This window comes from Chiloscyllium plagiosum, unplaced genomic scaffold (genome assembly GCF_037043375.1).
Source record: "Chiloscyllium plagiosum isolate Xiang-an unplaced genomic scaffold, Cpla_swu_hap1 HiC_scaffold_17, whole genome shotgun sequence".
Classification (NCBI taxonomy): Eukaryota; Metazoa; Chordata; class Chondrichthyes; order Orectolobiformes; family Hemiscylliidae; genus Chiloscyllium; species Chiloscyllium plagiosum.
Genome location: NW_028270155.1, coordinates 80,895,248 through 80,915,316, shown reverse-complemented (window position 1 = coordinate 80,915,316; position 20,069 = coordinate 80,895,248). Strand labels below are relative to the sequence as shown.

At 46.8% G+C, this 20,069-nt stretch overlaps 1 protein-coding gene across 1 annotated transcript; it reads right to left on the bottom strand.

The window, feature by feature from the left end:
* Positions 1-554: 554 nt before the first annotated feature.
* On the bottom strand, positions 555-2,750 carry LOC148147436 (C-C motif chemokine 7-like). The gene is made up of 3 exons (XM_087995586.1): positions 2,363-2,750; positions 1,488-1,596; positions 555-1,385 (listed from the first exon to the last, which is right to left on the bottom strand). Exons 1-3 carry the CDS (start codon positions 2,445-2,447, stop codon positions 1,172-1,174), a joined length of 408 nt encoding a protein of 135 aa, XP_087851712.1. The 5' UTR covers positions 2,448-2,750; the 3' UTR covers positions 555-1,171.
* Between the last annotated feature and the right edge of the window lie 17,319 nt (positions 2,751-20,069).

The following is a 20,069-nucleotide window of genomic DNA, read 5'->3' as shown; positions in this document are numbered from 1 at the left end:
CAGCTGTCATAAATGGCCTGGCCTGAATTCTCAGACTACGCATCCCAGTTCTAGAATCCCCAATAATTTATCGTTATCTACTTTGTCTTTTTCTGTTAATATCTTAAAGACTTCTGAATTGTGGAGAAAATGGCCACATTTGTACAACCTTTCCTCATAAATGAATGGCTGAAGTCAAGTTATCATTCTTGTAAGCCGAACCTGTGGTCCCTCCAAGGCCACTGTATTCTTCCTAAGGTGTGTTTCCCAGATATACTCAACTGGGGCATAAGCAGGGTATACCCACAGCGTGGGCAAAATGATCTGATTCATGGATTAAATTTGATGGAAATATATTGAAATGTATGTAAATGAGCAAGCTCTATTCTGACTCTTCCCCCAATTCTCAGCCAATCAGCTCAGCAGTCTTAGTCTCTGAACGTAAAACAACCAATGGAAGGTGACAGTGAAAAATGGCAGGAAATTCAAAGCTGTTTCTCCTGTGCAGAAAACTGAAAGGTGAAAAAATAAGCTGCTGAGAGACAGGAAAACCAGAGAGAAATTTTCTTCAGAAACAACCTTTATTTCATTGTAACAGTTTCAATGGATAAAGAGCAGGAGGTGGGAATTCAGTAAGGCAATGAGGGAGAGGAAAGAGAAAAATCACAATCATTCTGTGATTACTAATGGAATTAGAGTAGTTCTCAGGGAGTCTGACAGACAGTCCCCAACCAGCAAAGACTGACCTACCACCAGCCTCAGAGATTAGCCCCATTCTCTGTATACACACATTCCCACCTCCAGAGTCTGATCCAAATCCCAACTCCAGGGACTGACCTAACCCCCACCCCTGAAAAAACCCTAACTGTGGTGAGAGTGGGGATTGCAGTTGTGCCCACCTAGCCCTCAGGTGGAAGGGAATGGTTGAACAAACCCCACTGAGTGTAGAGACCGACAGCCTCTGGGATGATCCTGGGATCAGCTGGACATTTGCTGGAATCTTGTCCAATGTCAGACTAACTGTTCCCTCAGTCTGTCCCATTGGTGTCCAGTCAAATTTCCCCTGTTCCATTAAGAGTCTTCACACTCAGTGTGACGATTGGACTACACATGAAGAAAATTTATTGGTTACCGTTCACAGTCTTTTATGTGAATGAGCACAGCAACAGGAATATTGCAAGTGATCAGGGAATCAGTTTGTGGATCCACCTTCTCCATTCTGCCTGTCCCCCAGTGTAACACCAGTCAGTCCAACACTCCATGTGTTTCCAGTGGATTGAAAGATTGTGCTTTCAGAGGGTTCTTCTCTTCCAATCCCCAGTTTCTTCTCCAGAAATGCCACTGCATCTTGAACCCATTTCTCACTCGCTCTCGTACAAATTCTCATCTTCCTCCTATTTGTGAAGCTGAAAGAGTGAGATGAGATTATGATTATCAGAGAATCACAGGCACCAGCTCCAACCCTTTCATTTCCTCCGACTGTGATAAAAACACCTTGAAACACTCACATGATGGAGGGGGTGGAGCAGCCAACTGTCCTGGTGAAGTTTACGAGCCGTTTATGAGGAATGCGAGTGGTCTTAAAGTTCTCACAGCAATCGACAGTCACAGAGCCAGCTGCAATGTGGAGGAGGAGACAGTGAAACCTTGAGCACATTCACAGCACATTCTCACACAGTCACCGTATCCTACACGTCTTCATCTCGAAACACTTTGAGTGCAAACAGACCATTCAGCCCATCTGCTCCCTACTGCAGTTTCAAACCCTTGCACAGGCCTTGTTCACCCCATCCACATATCCTGCTATTCCACTCTCGGTTATGTGTTTATCCAGCTGCTCTTTAAAACATCTCAATGTTATTCGCATCAACCACTCCTTCTGGACTTATGGCATATTTTCTAGTCAGGTGAAGGACGTTCTCCTCAAATCCCAATGGGATTAATTCAGGACCATTTAATTGGATCATTCTGAGTTCTGCTCTCTATCACAAGTGGAAACATCTTCTCCATATCAAACCCCCTGGACACCTGCAAACCCTCCATCAAGTTTCTTATCAGACTTCCATGTACTTGAGGAAAGTCTCCCAACCATTTCCACACAAGGAGGTAGAAATTGACAAGGATTGGACAGACAGAGCAGGAGAGATTAACCCATTGATTCATTCTAGCAAACAGCTGGTACCAGCTGGATGGGCTGAGTGGTCTCTCTCTCTCTCTCTTTATTATGTTTCCATTTGGAATCATTGGCCCACATTGAATGGAATGAAAAGGAATCATTGCATTGCATAAGTAACACAAATAGTCCATAGAAAGCAGCAGGGGCTCTGGAACCTCATTCTCAGGTTCTGAGCAAAGATTGGGAAGAAGGAAGCCTCTCTCTTACCTGGAGCTGCAGCCACACCATCCTGGATCAAGCAGATTGCCAGTGCTCCTACCACAACGGCAGTTACACACAGTGCTGTCCTCATCCTGGCCCGGCTCACCTTGGGAGTGTTCAGTGTTGAAGAGGGAGTGTGGCTGATGAGGGAGCTGTCACCTCCTGCTTTATATCCTGGAATAACTGCACCCAGTCAGCAATATGGACACTCCCTGAAACTTCCCCAGTGCCCCAGCAATGACAGCTCTCCCTGGAATTGGTCCTCCATGGCTGTTCTCCCTGAAATGGGAAGTTCATGTTGTTCTGTGAATGGGATTCTTGGAGACAGGAGCACGAGCAGCTGGATCCTCTGAGGTCAGTGTTTCTCAGCAAACTGTCATCTCGATTCCCTCAGCCCAACCCCAACTTCCCTCTCCGGGTGAGAGAGACAATGAGAGCAATCGAGCTTCCTGATTGACTGAATCCCCCTCGGGGAAGCAGCTCAGAGCAGGAAGTGAGATTAACATCAACATAACTCACTGCAGGAGGAAAAGGCAGAGACAAGAGACAGCTGCATTTACATAGCACCTTTCCCAATTCAGGACCTCTCAAATCCTTCACAGGCAATGAGGACATTTTCAACAGAAGTCATTGACAATATTGTAGGAGAGACAGCAAGAACTGTGTACACAGCAATACCCCACAAGCTAGACTGTACTCATCACCTTCTGGAAGAGCACAGCAATTCAGGCAGCATCCGAGGACAGGCAAAATCGACGTTTCGGGCAAAAGCCCTTCATCAGGAATAAAGGCAGAGAGCCTGAAGCGTGGAGAGATCTCTACGCTTCAGGCTCTCTGCCTTTATTCCTGATGAAGGGCTTTTGCCCGAAACGTCGATTTTGCCTGTCCTCGGATGCTGCCTGAATTGCTGTGCTCTTCCAGCACCACTGATCCAGAATCTGGTTTCCAGCATCTGCAGTCATTGTTTTTACCTTTGTACTCATCACCTGACACTCAATCATTGGCAAGTGCCTATATTAGTTGAGGCTTGGATTCTAAGAGCAGGGAGGTTATGTTGGAGCTGTATAGGAGTTTGGTTCGGCTACACCTGGAGCATTGTGTACAATTCTGGTCACTAAACTGTAGGTTTGCACTGGAGGGAGTGCAGAGGAGATTCACGATGAAGTTGCCTGGGTGGAGTATTTCAGCAATGAAGACAGGCTGGATAAGCTTTCTTTGGAGGAGTGAGAGTTGAGTGTGGATCTGATGGAGGTGTGTAAAATTATGAGTGGCATTGACAGGGTAAATAGAAAGCAATTTGTATCATCGATAGTCACAGGTGAGGTGCCGGACGACTGGAGGTTGGCTAACGTGGTTCCACTGTTTAAGAAGGGTGGTAAGGACAAGCCAGGGAACTATAGACCAGTGAGTCTGTCATCAGTGGTGGGCAAGTTTTTGCAGGGAATCCTGAGGGACAGGATGTATATGTATTGGGAAATCATGTCTCACAAACTTCATTGAGTTTTTGAGGAAGGAACAAAGAGGATTGATGGGGGCAGAGCGGTAGATGTGATCCTTCTCTCACTATCTCTCCACCCTTCAGGTTCTCTGCCTGTATTCCTGATGAAGGGCTTTTGCCCAAAAATTCGATTTTCCTGCTCCTCGGATGCTGCCTGAACTGCTGTGCTTTTCCAGCACCACTGATCCAGAATCTGGTTTCCAGCATCTGCAGTCATTGTTTTTACCTTTTTATCGATATGGACTTCACTACAGCATTCAACAATGTTCCCCATGGGAGACTGGTTAACAAGGTTAGATCTCGTGGAATACAGGGAGGACTAGCCATCTGGATACAGAATTGGCTCAAAGGTAGAAGACAGAGGGTGGTGGTGGAGGGTTGTTTTTCAGACTGGAGGCCTGTGACCAGTGGAGTGCCACAAGGATCAGTGCTGGGCCCTCTACTTTTTGTCATTTACATAAATAATTTGGATGCGAGCACAAGAGGTACAGTTAGTAAGTTTGCAGATGACACCAAAATTGGAGGTGTAGTGGACAGCAAAGAGGGTTACCTCAGATTGTGATCTTGATCAGATGGGCCAATGGGCTGAGAAGTTGCAGATGGAGTTTGATTCAGATAAATGCGAGGTGCTGCATTTTGGGAAAGCAAATCTTAGCAGGACTTATACACTTAATGGTAAGGTACTCGGGATTGTTGCTGAACAAAGAGACCTTTGAAAGTGGAGTCGCAGATAGGTAGGATAGTGAAGGTGGTGTCTGGTATGCTTCCTTTTATTGGTCAGAGTATTGAGTACAGGAGTTGGGAGGTCATGTTGCGGCTGTACAGGACATTGGTTAGGCCACTGTTGGAATATTGCGTGCAATTCTGGTCTCCTTCCTATCGGAAAGATGTTGTGAAACTTGAAAGGATTGAGAAAAGACTTACAAGGATGTTGCCAGGGTTGGAGGATTTGAGCTATAGGGAGAGGCTGAACAGGCTGGGGCTGTTTTCCCTGGAGCGTCGGAGGCTGAGGGGTGACCTTATAGTGGTTGACAAAATTATGAAGGGTATGGATAGGGTAAATAGACAAAGTCTTTTCCCTGGGGTCAGGGAGTCCAGAACTAGAGGGCATAGGTTTAAGGTGAGAGGGGAAAGATATAAAAGAGGCCTATGGGGTAACTTTTTCACACAGAGGGTGGTATGTGTGCCAGCGGAATGAGCTGCCAGCGGAAGTGGTGGCAGCTGGTACAATTGCGACATTTAAGAGGCATTTGGATGGGTATATGAATAGGAAGGGTTTGGAGGGATATGGGCCGGGTGCTGGCAGGTGGGACTAGATTGGGTTGGGATATCTGGTCAGCATGGATGGGTTGGATGGAAGGGTTTGTTTGCATGCTGTACATCTCTATGAGTCTATGACTCTATAACTGTTCCTCTTCATCGAAGGGTCAATGATAAGGGGGAATGATTTTAAGATGGAAGGGATATGAGGAAACATTTTTCACAGAGTGGAAGGTAAGGGACTGCAATGCCCTACCTGGGAGGATAGTGGAAGTGGGAAACCTCACAATCTTTAAAAAGTACTTGGATGAACACTTACATTTCATAGCATTCAGGCAATGGGCCTAATGTGGGGAAAGTGGGATTAATATAGATGTTAGTATAGTTGCTCCTGTCCGAAATGTCGATTTTCCTGCTCCTCGAATGCTGCCTGACCTGCTGTGCTTTTCCAACACCATTCTAATCTAAAAATCACACAACACCATGTTGTAGTCCAACAGGTTTAATTGGAAGCACACTAGCTTTCGGAGCGACGCCCCTTCATCAGGTGATAGTCAGAGCGTCACTCCGAAAGCTAGTGTGCTTCCAATTAAAACTGTTGGACTATAACCTGGTGTTGTGTGATTTTTAACTTTGTACCACTCCAGTCCAACACCAGCATCTCCAAATCACTCTAATCTAGACTCTGATCTCCAGAATCTGCAGTCCTCACGTTTGCCAAGTTAGCATAGTTTTGGCAGCACAGATTGATGGGCTGAAGGGCTTCTCCTGTACAGTAGGATACTCTGAATCAGTTTTAATGATGTGGATTGAGGGATAAATGTTGTCCAGGAAATCAGGAAGAGCTGCCTTGCTCTTCTTCATCATCCACCCAAAGGCTATTTTTCATCCAGGGGAGATATAGACAGAGTTTCTCTGTCTCAGTACTTTTTGCCTGTCCCTAGATGCCCTTAATAAATGGGGAGGAGCTGCCTTCTTGAACCTCTGCTGTCTGTGTGCTGTAGGTTGATCCACAATGCCTAAGAAAGGAAATTCCAGGATTTTAACCTAGCGACAGTGAAAGAACATTAATATATTTCCAAGTCAGGATGGCGAGTGGCTTGGAGGGAACGTGCAGGTGGTGGTGTTCCCACATATCTGCTCTTGTTCTCCTGAATGGAAGAGGCCATTGGTTTGGAAGACGCCATCTAAGGATCTTTGCTGAATTTCTGTACTGCATCTTGTAGATAGTCAGACTCCTGTAGATGGTGAACAATCTTCAGGGAGTCAGGAGGAACATTCCCTCAAAGTTGCATGTGCAGCCACTCTGAGGTTCTGTGAACAGTGATTGGCACACTAATTGCAGCATTGATTGCCAGTCCTGGAAGTCGCTGCCTCACACTGGACTCAAAGGAATGTGTAGCTGGAAAGAAAGTGGAAGACAATGCTGGTCAGATGGTGAGCTACTTGCTGCAGAATTCTGAGCCTCTGTACCTGGTCTTGTAACTGCTGTATTTATATGGCTAGTCTAGTTGAGTTTCTGGTTAACATTAACTCTGAGGATGTTAATTGCGGGGGATTCAGTGATGGTAACACCATTGAATGTCAAAGGGCAGCACTTAGATTGTCTCTTATGGTGATTGTCTGGCATTTATGTGGTATGAATGTCATTGCCATATGTCAGCCCAAGCCTGGAAAGTATCCCAATCTTGTTGCATTTGAACACGGGCTATTTCAGTATCTGAGGAGTTGTGAATGGTGCTGAACATTGTATAATCATCAGCGAACATCCCCACTTCTGATCTTCCTGACTAAAGAGCTGAGTGGCTCAGGGAGTTCAGCGAGAACCAAAGGAGACAGTCCACACTCTATGACTTTCAATTTCCAAATGTCAAATGCTGTGGGGCATAGGATTTAAGGTTAGAGGGTAAGATTAAAGACAGATATGCAAAGTACGTTTTTCACACAGAGGGTGATAGGTGCCTGGAATGCACTGCCAGGGTAAAAGCAGATATTTAACAGGCAATATTTAGCAAGGCACATGACAAGCAGGGAATAGAGGGATATGAACCAGATGCAGTTAGATAGGATTAGGTTTAGAATGGCATCATGGACGACCCAGGTGTGGTGGGCTGAAAGGCCTGGTCCTGTGTTGCACTATTCTATATTCTATGTTCTATCTCTCCTCCAGACCACTAGTCAGGGTGACCTGGGCTCCAAGACAGTAAGAGCTGGCAGGATATTGAACTGTGGGAGCTCAATATGCAGGCATGTCCTCCAGCTGAACATGTCTACAGAGTCAGGAGAGTATAGGGACAGGAGATTTGTCCTGTGCTGCTCCAGCCACTGTCCCGAGACCACATTATAGAGCTCACTAACTCTCTGAGGGACAACAAACTCACTGCTCAAAACCAGTTGATTCAACCTCTTAAAGATAGTTTGTGTATATGAACTGCTCAGAACCACAAAGGGAGAGAGAGAGAGAGTTGCTGTGATTTCAGTGCTAATGGCAATCTCCCTACATCTATGTTTAATGTCCCTCTCACTCACTGAGTTACAAGAACAACCCTTCAGAGAAGCAGTCACACAGAAATATAGCAATGAAGCTAAAGAGGAAAGGGAATCACTACAAACTGTGCCTGAAAATCTCAAGCTGCAGCTTTCACTTCCCCACCTGAGGCAGTCAGAGTTTCAGCAATTCCAAGAGTTCAAAAGCAGAGCAGCTCCAAGTCAGAAGCATTTGTGGCATTTTTCAGCTGAGTGCTGAAAATATCCATCTTCACCTCCCCCCGAGGTCCCCAATGTCAGACTCCCCACTGTCAGATTCCCCACTGTCAGATTCCCCACTGTCGGACTCCCCACTGTCAGACTCCCCACTGTCAGATTCCCCACTGTCGAACTCCCCACTGTCAGACTCCCCACTGTCAGATTCCCCACTGTCGGACTCCCCACTGTCAGATTCCCCACTGTCAGATTCCCCACTGTCGGACTCCCCACTGTCGGACTCCCCACTGTCAGATTCTCCACTGTCAGACTCCCCAATGTCAGACTCCCCACTGTCAGACTCCCCACTGTCGGACTCCCCACTGTCAGACTCCCCACTGTCAGACTCCCCACTGTCAGACTCCCCACTGTCGGACTCCCCACTGTCAGACTCCCCACTGTCAGATTCCCCACTGTCGGACTCCCCACTGTCAGATTCCCCACTGTCAGATTCCCCACTGTCAGACTCCCCACTGTCGGACTCCCCACTGTCAGACTCCCCACTGTCAGACTCCCCACTGTCAGACTACCCACTGTCGGACTCCCCACTGTCGGACTCCCCACTGTCAGACTCCCCACTGTCAGACTCCCCACTGTCGGACTCCCCACTGTCAGACTCCCCACTGTCAGATTCCCCACTGTCGGACTCCCCACTGTCGGACTCCCCACTGTCAGACTCCCCACTGTCGAACTCCCCACTGTCGGACTCCCCACTGTCAGACTCCCCACTGTCAGACTCCCCACTGTCAGATTCCCCACTGTCGGACTCCCCACTGTCAGACTCCCCACTGTCAGATTCCCCACTGTCGGACTCCCCACTGTCGGACTCCCCACTGTCAGACTCCCCACTGTCGGACTCCCCACTGTCAGAATCCCCACTGTCAGATTCCCCACTGTCGGACTCCCCACTGTCAGACTCCCCACTGTCGGACTCCCCACTGTCAGATTCCCCACTGTCAGACTCCCCACTGTCAGACTCCCCACTGTCAGACTCCCCACTGTCGGACTCCCCACTGTCAGATTCCCCACTGTCGGACTCCCCACTGTCAGACTCCCCACTGTCGGACTCCCCACTGTCAGATTCCCCACTGTCAGATTCCCCACTGTCGGACTCCCCACTGTCGAACTCCCCACTGTCAGACTCCCCACTGTCAGACTCCCCACTGTCAGACTCCCCACTGTCAGATTCCCCACTGTCGGACTCCCCACTGTCGGACTCCCCACTGTCAGATTCCCCACTGTCAGACTCCCCACTGTCGGACTCCCCACTGTCAGATTCCCCACTGTCAGACTCCCCACTGTCGGACTCCCCACTGTCAGATTCCCCACTGTCAGACTCCCCACTGTCGGACTCCCCACTGTCAGACTCCCCACTGTCAGACTCCCCACTGTCAGATTCCCCACTGTCGGACTCCCCACTGTCAGACTCCCCACTGTCAGACTCCCCACTGTCAGATTCCCCACTGTCAGACTCCCCACTGTCAGACTCCCCACTGTCAGACTCCCCACTGTCAGATTCCCCACTGTCAGACTCCCCACTGTCAGACTCCCCACTGTCGGACTCCCCACTGTCAGATTCCCCACTGTCAGACTCCCCACTGTCGGACTCCCCACTGTCAGACTCCCCACTGTCAGACTCCCCACTGTCAGACTCCCCACTGTCGGACTCCCCACTGTCAGACTCCCCACTGTCGGACTCCCCACTGTCGGACTCCCCACTGTCAGACTCCCCACTGTCAGACTCCCCACTGTCGGACTCCCCACTGTCAGACTCCCCACTGTTGGATTCCTTTTCCTCTTTCTGCTTCATAGCTGTATTTCTGTGCGACTGCTTCCCTGAGGTTTGTTCTTGTAGCTCAGTGAGTGAGATGGACATTAAACATAAATGTAGGGAGATTTCCATTAGCTCTAAAATCACAGCAACTCTCTCTCTCCCTCTGTGGTTCTGAGCAGATCATATACACAAACTGTCTTCAAGAGGTTGAATCAGCTTGTTTTGAGCAGTGAGTCCATTCTCCCTCAGAGAGTTAGTGAGCTCTATAATGTGGCCTCGGGACAGTGGCTGGAGCATCACATCCCAGAGCCTGCTGAGGTTCAAGAAGACAACTCATCACCACCATCTCCAGGGCAACCATGGATGGGCAATAAAAGATGGCACTGCCAACAATGCCTATGTTCTGCAAATGAATAAAAATGTCACAGATTAAATTCAATTCAATCCACTTATATCAAGAAATGTCTGAAGACACTGGAAACTACATAGTACCCTGCCAACATTACTGAAGGCCTATACTTGAGAACTACCCAAGCCTCTGGTCAATCTGTTTCAGTACAGTAACAACACTGGGATCGTCCAAGCAATGTGCTGAGTTTGGCTTCCTCCAGGGCCACTCAGCTCCTGACCTCATTATAACTTTGGTTCAGACATGGATAGAAGGGCTGAATTGGCGAGGTGAGGTGAGAGTGACTGCCCTTAACATCAAGGCTGCATTCCACTGAGTGCAGCATCAAGGATCCCCTAGCAAATCCGAATCAATGAGAATCAGTGGGCAAACTCTCTGGTGGTTGGAGCCATATGTGGCACATAGGAAGGTGTTTGCTGTTGTTGGAGGTTTGTCATCTCAGCTGCAGGATATCTCTACAGGAGTTCCTCCGGATAGTATCCTAGGCCCAACCATCTTCATCAATGCTTCACATGCTTCATCAATGACCTTGCCTTTGTCATAAGGTCAGAAGTGAGCATGCTTGCCAATGATTGGGCAGTGTTCAGCACTGTTCACAACTCCTCAGGTGCTGAAGCAGTCCATGTTCAAATGTAGCAAGATCTGGACAATATACAAGTGGAAAGTGACATTAATGCCACAGAATGCCAGACAATGAGGAACTTCAATAAGGCAGAATCTAACCATCACCCTTGGGTATTTATTACTATCACTGAATACCCCACTATGGCTAGCATGGATCAGAAACTCGACTGAACTCACCCCATAAGTGCAGTTGCTACAACAGCAGCTCAGAGGCTAGGAATACTATGGTGAGTAACTTACCTCCTGACTCTCCAAAGCTTGTCCATCATCGACAAGACACAAGTCAGGAATGCAATGAAATACTCTCGACCTGCTTGGATGGGTGCAGCTCGAACAACACTCAAGAAGCTTGACACCATCCAGAACAAAGCGGTGGATTGGTACCACATCCACAATTATTACCTAACATGGTCTGAAGGAATGCCTAGGACATAACAGACAAGGAAACAGGTGACAGATATATTAATGAAGAGTTAACTGGATGTGAATTAAGGGTGGCATGGTGGCTCAGTGGTTAGCACTGCTGTCTCACAGTGCCAGGGACACAAGTTCAATTCCAACATTAGGCAACTGTCTGTGTGGACTTTGCACATTGTCCCTGTGTCTTTGTGGTTTTCTGCCAGGTGCTCTAGTTTCCTCCCATAGTCCAAAGATGTGCATGTTAGGTGGATTGGCCAGTGTTCAAGGATGTGTAGGTTATGTGTATTACCCATGGGAAATGCAGTGATAGGGTAGGGGGATGGTCAGTTTGGATCCATTGGGCCAAATGGCCTGTTTCCACACTGTAGGGATTCTATGATATGCATTGGTTGTATAAATGTAGGGAGTTAATGGATTTGAATTATATAAATGTAGGGAGTTACTAATCAGTGGGTTTGAATTTTATGAACAGTGGCTAACTCAAATTTAGCTCTTACATGAAATTGTGGACTTGAATTCTGTTCAAAAACAATTATCTTTTACTGAGTAACTCTGAAGTCTTCCCAATTTGCCTTGCTCTGTTGTTTTTGACAAAATTCATCACCTCATATTTTATAGATTCATATAGCACAGAAAAGGCCTTTCAGCCCATTGAGTTTGCACCAAATTAATCACTCTAAAACATGCGAATTCCAATTTGATTTTAAATGATTTATTGTGACATGTACCTACGTACAGCGAAAAACTTTGTTTGTGAGCAGTACAGGCAGATTACAGTAAGTAAGGACATACAGATCATGGGGTGAAAAAACTTGGACAGAGTGAGGCTTATAGGTTACACCACATAGAACATACGCAAGGCAAGATCAACTTTAGCAAGATCAACATTATTTGAATTTAGAGATTCAAATTTAGACATTAATCAGTCTAATAATGGCTGGGAAGAAGCTTTCCTTGAATCTGCTGGTGCACATGTTCAATCTTCGATATCTTCTGCTTGACTGACGAGGTCATAGGAGAGCATTATCAGGGTGGGATGGGTCTTTGTTGAGAGTGGCAGCCTTTCCATGGCAATGAGAGGTGTAAATGGAGTCCAAAAATGGGAGGTTGGCTTCTGTGATGGTCAGGGCGGTGCACACAACCTTCTGTAGTTTCTTACAGAAATGGTCAGAGCATTTGCCTTACCCAGACAGTATCTTTTATAAAGGTTGGTGAGAGTCTTTATGGACATGCCAAATTCCTGAGCCACCAAAGGAGGAAGAGGCGTTGTTATGCCATCTTGACCATTGCATCTAAGGGGTGAGTTTGTCAGTTATTGTCAACTTGATGCTCTCCACCCTCTGAACCTCCGCTCCATTGATATCAATGAGGGCGTGTTCTCCTCCTTTCTTTCTGAAATCAATGATCAGTTCTTTAGGTTGCTGACACTGAAAGAGAGAGAGGTTGTTATCATTGCACCATATCACCAAGCCCTTTAGCTCCTTCCTATATCCTGACTCATCATAGTTTGATATCCATCCCACCACGGTTGTATCATCATCAGACTTGGAGATGGCATTCATTCAGAATTTGGCTACACAGTCAAAGTTACGGCCAATATTATAAAGGAAACTAAGTAAGCAAACTAGGGTAAAGGAAGCACAGTTAGCATAAGGGAAGTAAGTTAACAGTGTTCCTACATAAACCTAATTTTTTTTTAGATATTTTCAAGGTGCTCAAAATAAGTGAAGGCAGGGAGTGCGCAACCATCTTTTTTTAATCATTTGTGGGATGTGAGTGCCTCTGACTGGTCAGCATTTATGGCCCAACCCTAGCTGCCCATGAGAAGGTGGTGATGAGCTCCCAATCTGAACCACTGCAGTCCACCTGCTGTGAGTCGACCCACAATGGCACTCATGAATGTGGGTGGCCAGCATTTATTGCCTGTCCCGAGTTGCCCTTAAGGTGGTGGTGAGCTGTCTGCCACATGCTGTGAGTTGACCCACAATGCTCTTAGGGCGAGAATTCCATGACTTTGACCCAGCGACAGTGAAAGAACGGTGATATATTTCCAAGTGATATATAACCAGTGACTGGCTCAGAAGGGAACTTGAGGTGGTGGTGCTCACATGTATCTGCTGCCCTGTCCTTCGAGATGGAAGTGCTTGTGGGTTGAGGACCTTCAACTTGTCTCATCACATCCTCAAAGAACTTAATCAGGCTGGTGAGGCATGGCCTGCCCCTCACAAAGCCATGCTGACAATCTTTAATCAAACGATGTTTTTCAACATTGTCATAAATCCTATCTCTCAGATTCCTTTCCAGTGCCTTGCTTACCACAGATGTTAGACTGGCAGGTCTGTAATTCCCAGAGATTTACCTATTCCCTTTCTTGAACAGAGGAACAACATTCACCTCCCTCCAATCATCTGGTACTATTCCCGTGGAGAGTGTGGATGCAAAGATCATCACCACAGGCATAGCAATCTCATTCCTCACTTCCCGTGGTAACCTTGGATATATCCAGTCAAGCCCTGGGCACTCATCTATCTTGATGCTTCCCAGAATTATCAGAACATCCGCTTTCTTAATATCAATCTGTTCAAGCCTATTCACCTGGTCCATGGTGTTCTCACTATGAACAAAGTCCCTCTCTCTAGTGAATGCTGAAACATAAAACTCATTACCCAGGAATAAGTATATTCCCTCTTTATGTAATGTATTTACTAATCCGACAATCACTGCACCTGATACGTATAGGATAGAGATTATACTTAAGATGGAAAACAAGAGGGAAAGAAGGTGACATGAGACAGCTTTGGCAAGTGAGGTCAGGAGAATCCAAAAAGATTCCACAAATACGTTAAGAGCAAAAAAGCAACGAGGGAGAGAGTGGGGCCTCTTAATGATCAACAAAGCCATCTATGCACAGGGGATAGGTGAGGTATTAAACAAGTATTTTGTGGCAGCATTTACTCTGGAGAAGAACATGGAAACGAGAGATCTTGAGAAAATAAATTGTGATATCTTGAAAAATGAAATATTACAGAAGAGGAGGTGCTGGATGTCTTAAGATGCATAAAAGTGGATAAATCCCCGGGACCTGATCCAATGTACCCTGGAACTTTGTAGGAAGCTAGGGAAATGAGTTCTGGGCCCCTTGCTGAGATATTTGTATCATCAAAAGCAACGGGTGAGGTTCCAGAAGACTGGAGGTTTATTGACATGGTGCCATTATTAAAGAAAGGCTGTCAAGAAAAGTCAGCGGACTGTAGACGGGTGAGCCTGACGCCAGTGGGACTTTCTGATTTCTCTCCATAGATACTGCCAGGCCTGCTGAGCTTCTCCAGCAATTCCTATTTTTGTAATAAGTTGACCTTTTTGGAATCATAAGTAAAAGTACCAGTACCCTCTCTAATAGATGTAATAGACTGGGGGGTGCTCTTCTTCCTAGCCAGATATACCAGGTAATCACCTGGCTTTTCACCAAACTCAAATAACTTTTGTTTCACGAAAGAGATCCCTTTCTTCGCTGTCTGAGTAAGCACGGAGTTCAGAGCAGCCTGAAGAGCTGTGATCTGCTGTAACCTAATCACAGATGGACTGTCAAAGTACACAGTCTCAGCTGCCTTCAGCCAGCCCTCAAGCGTATGCTGCTGTTCTCCCCTCTGTCATTTCCAACTTGTTGAAGAAGAGATAATTATACCCCTTGCATAGGCCTTGGCAGTATCCCAAAGCACTGACAGCATATTGGCCATACCTGAATTGATATCCAAGAACACTTCTAAGGCTCGAAAATACTTTCTTTCTCTTAATCTGTGAGTGAGTGACTCCCCTTAATATTCCAGGTGCACCATTTAAACAAACAACTAGCCATAGCCATCTGAAACAGCCTGTGATCCCCCAAGAGGAAGAACCCTACTCACAACGCACCGAGCAGAAACAATGAAGGACTCATAGAGTCTAAAAAACACCACTACAGAAACTACCAAAACAAAACATCCAAAAACTACACCTACAATAAACCAATACAAAAAACAGAGAATAGGAGACTTACCCCTTGCCCATAGGGGGCACTCACACTTACTCACAAACACCTCCATGTCTCCTTTTCGCTGAAGCCACGGCCCAGACCCAGACAAACCAAAAGTAAAGAATACATAAATCATTCAAACTAAGAAATTACAAGTTGGTATTACACCCATCCCACCCATACATCGACCACCGTTATTACTGGTAAAAATTAAACCAAAATTCATCAAACTACAGCATTCTCTGTGAAAGTGCTTGTGACGATGACTGGAAGAGGAAAGGGCAGTGGGAAAACTCGCGCCAAGGTGAAGTCTCGGTCATCCCGGGCTGGCCTGCAGTTCTTGGTGAGCCGTGTTCACAGGATCCTGAGAAAGGGCAACCATGCTGAGGGGCGGCACTGCTGCCTCACAGCACCAGGGTCCCAGGTTCAATTTCTGTGTGGAGTTTGCACATTCTCCCCGTGTCTGCATGGGTTTCCTCCGGGTGCTCCAGTTACACCCCACAGCAGGTATGGGGTGAATTGGCCATGCTAAATTGCCCGTAGTGTTCGGTGCATTAGTTAGAGGGAAATGGGTCTGGGTGGGTTACTCTTCTGAGGGTCAGTGTGGACTGGTTGGGCCGAAGGGCCCGTTTCTATACTGTAGGGAATCTAATCTAATCAAAAACAAAAGAAACTCTGACTATGCTTCCCAAACCCTAAAAAAGTAAGAAGGGAAGAGAAAACAAACAGTAAAGGGACAAAACCAGACGAACAGAACAAACAACAGGAAACAAAAGGAACCATTATTGTCCATATTGCTTGTACCAGCCAGTCTATTTTAAAGTGTCCAAAAAGTCCTTTGCCTTTTCTGACGAATCAAAAACAAGCACAACCCTTCCATGGCTGAAACGTAGCACTGGTGGATACCTTACAGAGTACTGAATATCCAAATTCCTCAACCTCGCCTTTACTTCTAGATCACAGCTGCAGAAAAGTCCTGAAAAAACATAATCTTCGATCCCTTGTACTTCAGGGCCTGTGGATCCTTCCCCATTGTTCTGGAAACTTCTGCTTGCCTCTATAAAACTGGAATCACACTCGCTCCGGATTGGGGTACCGGTCCGACCCAGGCACACCACAACCTGGTGAGCTCGCTCGATCTGCAGCCAGCCTGCCTCAGCTTCCCATCCCAAGAACTGCGGCAGCCATTGCTCAAATAAGTTGACTGACTGATCCCCTTCTTCTCGCTCCGGCAGCCCAATCACATGGGTATCCATCCCCCGACCTTGATTCTCGAGGCGTGTATCTACTTCTCCAGTGCCTGGATCCATCTGCCAAGGCCACAGTCTCCAATGCTGCGGTCCATCGCTCAAGCTCCTCCTCCCACTGACCGAGACGCTGTTTCTCCTGCTCATGCTTTTGCAGCATGACCGAGATCGGTTCCAGCCTGGTCGGGGACTCCACCATCACTGACTCAATCTTTTCTTGGAATTTGACGAACTCTGAAGCCAGACTCTGCTGAGCAGCTAAGTCCAAAGGGGCTTCCATGGAGGTGAATCCTGGGGCTGTGGGTGTGTCTGTTGCTGCAGGGGCATGCCCTACACATTGCAATCCACATGGCCCTTTCCCTTTAGTCATCTTCCCTACTCACTAAAAAGAATATATAAAGATTCTAGGAACTTAAAACTACCAACTTTTACCAAAGCAGCTAGTAAGGGGAGGGTAAAAGGACTATTTTGCCTGAGTTGTGGTGCAGAGCTCAGCAAAGCAGACCTGTTAGATCGCCGCCATCTTCAATCCCCCTGCGTGATCACGTATTTCTAAATGCTCTACTATTACATCCTTTAGACTAAACTTTAACAGTTTCCCAGTGAGAGACTAATGGCCAATGGAAATGTGCGTCAACCAACTGGCACAGGGAACAGGAACAATAGTTACAGTCGTTTCTTTTGTTTCTACGTGTGCCTAGTAGGGCTTTTGAATTGACCCTAGTAGAATTGACCCTGAGAATTAAACCTGTGACCCGGAGGACCTGACTTCTGCAGAAGCTTTAGGTTGCATGGTGGCTAGCACTGCTCCATCACAGTGTCAGGGATCCAGGTTTGATTCCACCGTCAGGCAACCGTCTGTGCAGAGTTTGCACATTCTCCCCGTGTCTGCATGGGTTTCTTCCGGGTGCTCTGGTTTCCCACACAGTCCAAAGATGTGCAGGTTTGGGTGGATTGGTCATGCTAAATTGCCCAGAGTGTTCAGGGATGTGTAGGCTAAGTGGGTTAACCATTGGAATTGCAGGGTTACAGAGAAGGGGTGGGTCTAGCTGGGATGCTCTTAGGAGGGTCAGTGTGGACTTGATGGGCCAAATGGCCTGTTTCTGCACTGTGGGAATTCTATGAGCTCCCACCAGCTCCTCTGAAGGAGCTCATTACATTAATTAATTGACAATAAAAAGCTAGTCACAGCAATGGTGACCATTAAATTTATTGTATACATCCACCTGGATCATTAATATCCTCTCGGAAAGGGAAGCTGCCATCCTTCCCCATTCTGACCTATACATGACTCAAGCCCACAGTGATGCTGTCGACTGCGAAATGGCCAAGGGCTCACGGTAATTAGTGAGGGCTCATAAACACTGATTGCCCAGGGACGCCCCCTTCCTGGGATCAAAAAGAACAAGAGCAAAGGGAGTGATGGCGAAATGGGATTGGTGAGAGTTCGGATACAGGCAGCAGGGCTTTGGATGAGCAGAACTTTTCGACAACTGGGACGTGGAGTTAAGAGGTGAGATGGGTTTGGAAAGTGGAGTGCCCAGCAGAGGAGCTGGGACTAGGGGACAGTGGATTGACACTGTGGTAGAGGCACTAGACTGTGTTAATAGTGGGTTGGATATGGATCAGTAATACATTCAGAATCTGATTTGAGAGCTGTGTTGTGAAGAGAATGCATGTCATTCTGACCCAGATGGGTCTTTTCAATATGATTGACAATGGTATCACAGTCATCATTAGAATCTTAACTTTATCAAATTCAAATTCCATTCTTGCTTGGGCTTCTAGAACATCGCCTGGGTCTCTGGAATACCAGTCCAGTGATCATACAATTAGAGACCGTCGCCTCTCCTGAGTTCAAGGTGATGAAGTTGAATTACTCCATTTTGTGTCCCCTCTCCATTCTGGCTGGATCTGTGAGCTCAGAACGTCTGAGCTGTGCTAAATCTGGGGATTATTTCCTGGAGCTGCTCTGCTCCTGAACTCTCGGAATTCCTGGATCAGAAACTCTGACTGCCTCAGGTGGGGAAGTGAAAGCTGCAGCTTGTGATCTTCAGGCACAGTTTGAACTGATTCCCTTTCCTCTTTCTAGTACATTGCTGTATTTCTCTAGGGCTGATTCTCTGAAGGGCTGTTCCTGTTACTCAGTGAGTGAGAGGGACGTTAATTATAAATGTAGGGAGATTTCCATTAGCTCTGAAATCATAGGAACTCTCTCTCACTCTCTCTGTTTCCGAACAGTTTGTACACAAAACTGTCTTCAAGTGGTTGAAGCAGCTGGTTGTGAGCAGTGAGTAAATAGTACAGATCTCAGTCTGGTCTGTCCACTCTCCCACAGAGAGACAGTAAGCTGTTTAAACTGGCCTCAGGTCAGTGACTGGGGCAGTACAGGCCAGGTCTTCTGTCCCTACACTCTCCTGTCTCCATAGATAACAGGAGATCGGTTAGTGTAATGGTCACAGCCCATGGTTTGATTGGAACAGTGCAATCCAGAATGAAACATTGCCTCATATTTCACAAGTTTTTTGTTCTTATTTTCTGAGCGTAGTTACTGTCACATGGACCTGAAGCTTCGGGCTTCTTTTTTTGGCGACAAGTCAGTTTTGTCCGATTTAATGGAGGCTTTCTCTCTGCAAGGCCTAGTGTGGTCTCAGCCTGTTCTACCAAACTCACCTCATACACTCACTCCCCCAGCCCTCTTGAGGATCCCCTCACCTGAGTTTAACCTCATTCTTCCAACCGCCTATCCCAAAAGAATTCACCATTCACTTGACATCCGCCAAAAGACCAGCATATCTTGTTCAAAAACAGAAATCGCTGGAAAACCTCAGCAGGTCTGGCAGCATATGTGGAGAGAAAGCAGAGTTAATGTTTTGGGTCCAGTGACCTTCCTTCAGAACTGAACATAGCTCAGAGAAGGTTGATATATATTCTACACAAGGGGTGGGGGGATGAGTAAACAGTAGATGGAAAAGAAGCCCATAGAAAAAGAAACAGTTGGACAAAGGAATGGGAGAATCGGTAGTTGCTATGGGGGCTGTTAGTAGCTGACAAAGGGTCATTTGTGATAGGAGCTCATGTGGCCTGGTATATGAGGGTTTGGGGTAAGTGCATGGGAAAAGGTGCTCAGACCCTAAAATTATTGAGCTTGATATCAAGTCCAGAAGGCTGCAGGGTCCCCAACCTGAAAATAAAACACTGTTCTTCCAGCTTATGCTGAGCTTTGCTGGAGCATTACAGCAAACCTGAAACAGAGATGTTGGCCAGGGAACACTGTGGTGCGTTGAAGTCACAGGCAACAGGAAACTCAGGGGCTCCGTAAGTGCTCCGCAAAGCAGTGAAGCAGTCTACCCAGTGTCACCATCAACTCCTCAATACCAGGCCTTTTCACATGGGCTCCTACCACAACCATCCCATTGGTCTCCTTTAGCAGCTACTGATTCTCCCAATCCTTTAACTAATCCTTTGTCTACACAACTGTTGTTCTCTCTCTGAGTTCCTTCTCCCCTTATTGTTTACTCCTCCCCACTCGCCCCCACCCCATCTTCAACATATACAACAATCTTTTCCCAGCTACAGTCAATTCCAAAGAATTGGACCCAACTCTGCTTTGGCTCCACAGATGTTGCCAAACCTTCAAGTGACTTCTGGCTTTGTTTCTGATCTCTAACATCCTCAGTTCTTTGTGTTTGTTTCTTTCAGTATGTCTTCTACCTGCACCATCTTT

What these genes read in the sequence shown, in the direction of transcription:
- LOC148147436 (XM_087995586.1), bottom strand. Translation starts at nt 2,447, where the DNA reads ATGAGGACAGCACTGTGTGTAACTGCCGTTGTGGTAGGAGCACTGGCA. An exon ending in TGGTGTGGCTGCAGCTCCAG is followed by an intron (nt 1,597 to 2,362) that starts GTAAGAGAGAGG and finishes TCCACATTGCAG; the next exon opens with CTGGCTCTGTGACTGTCGAT. An exon ending in TGCTCCACCCCCTCCATCAT is followed by an intron (nt 1,386 to 1,487) that starts GTGAGTGTTTCA and finishes TCACTCTTTCAG; the next exon opens with CTTCACAAATAGGAGGAAGA.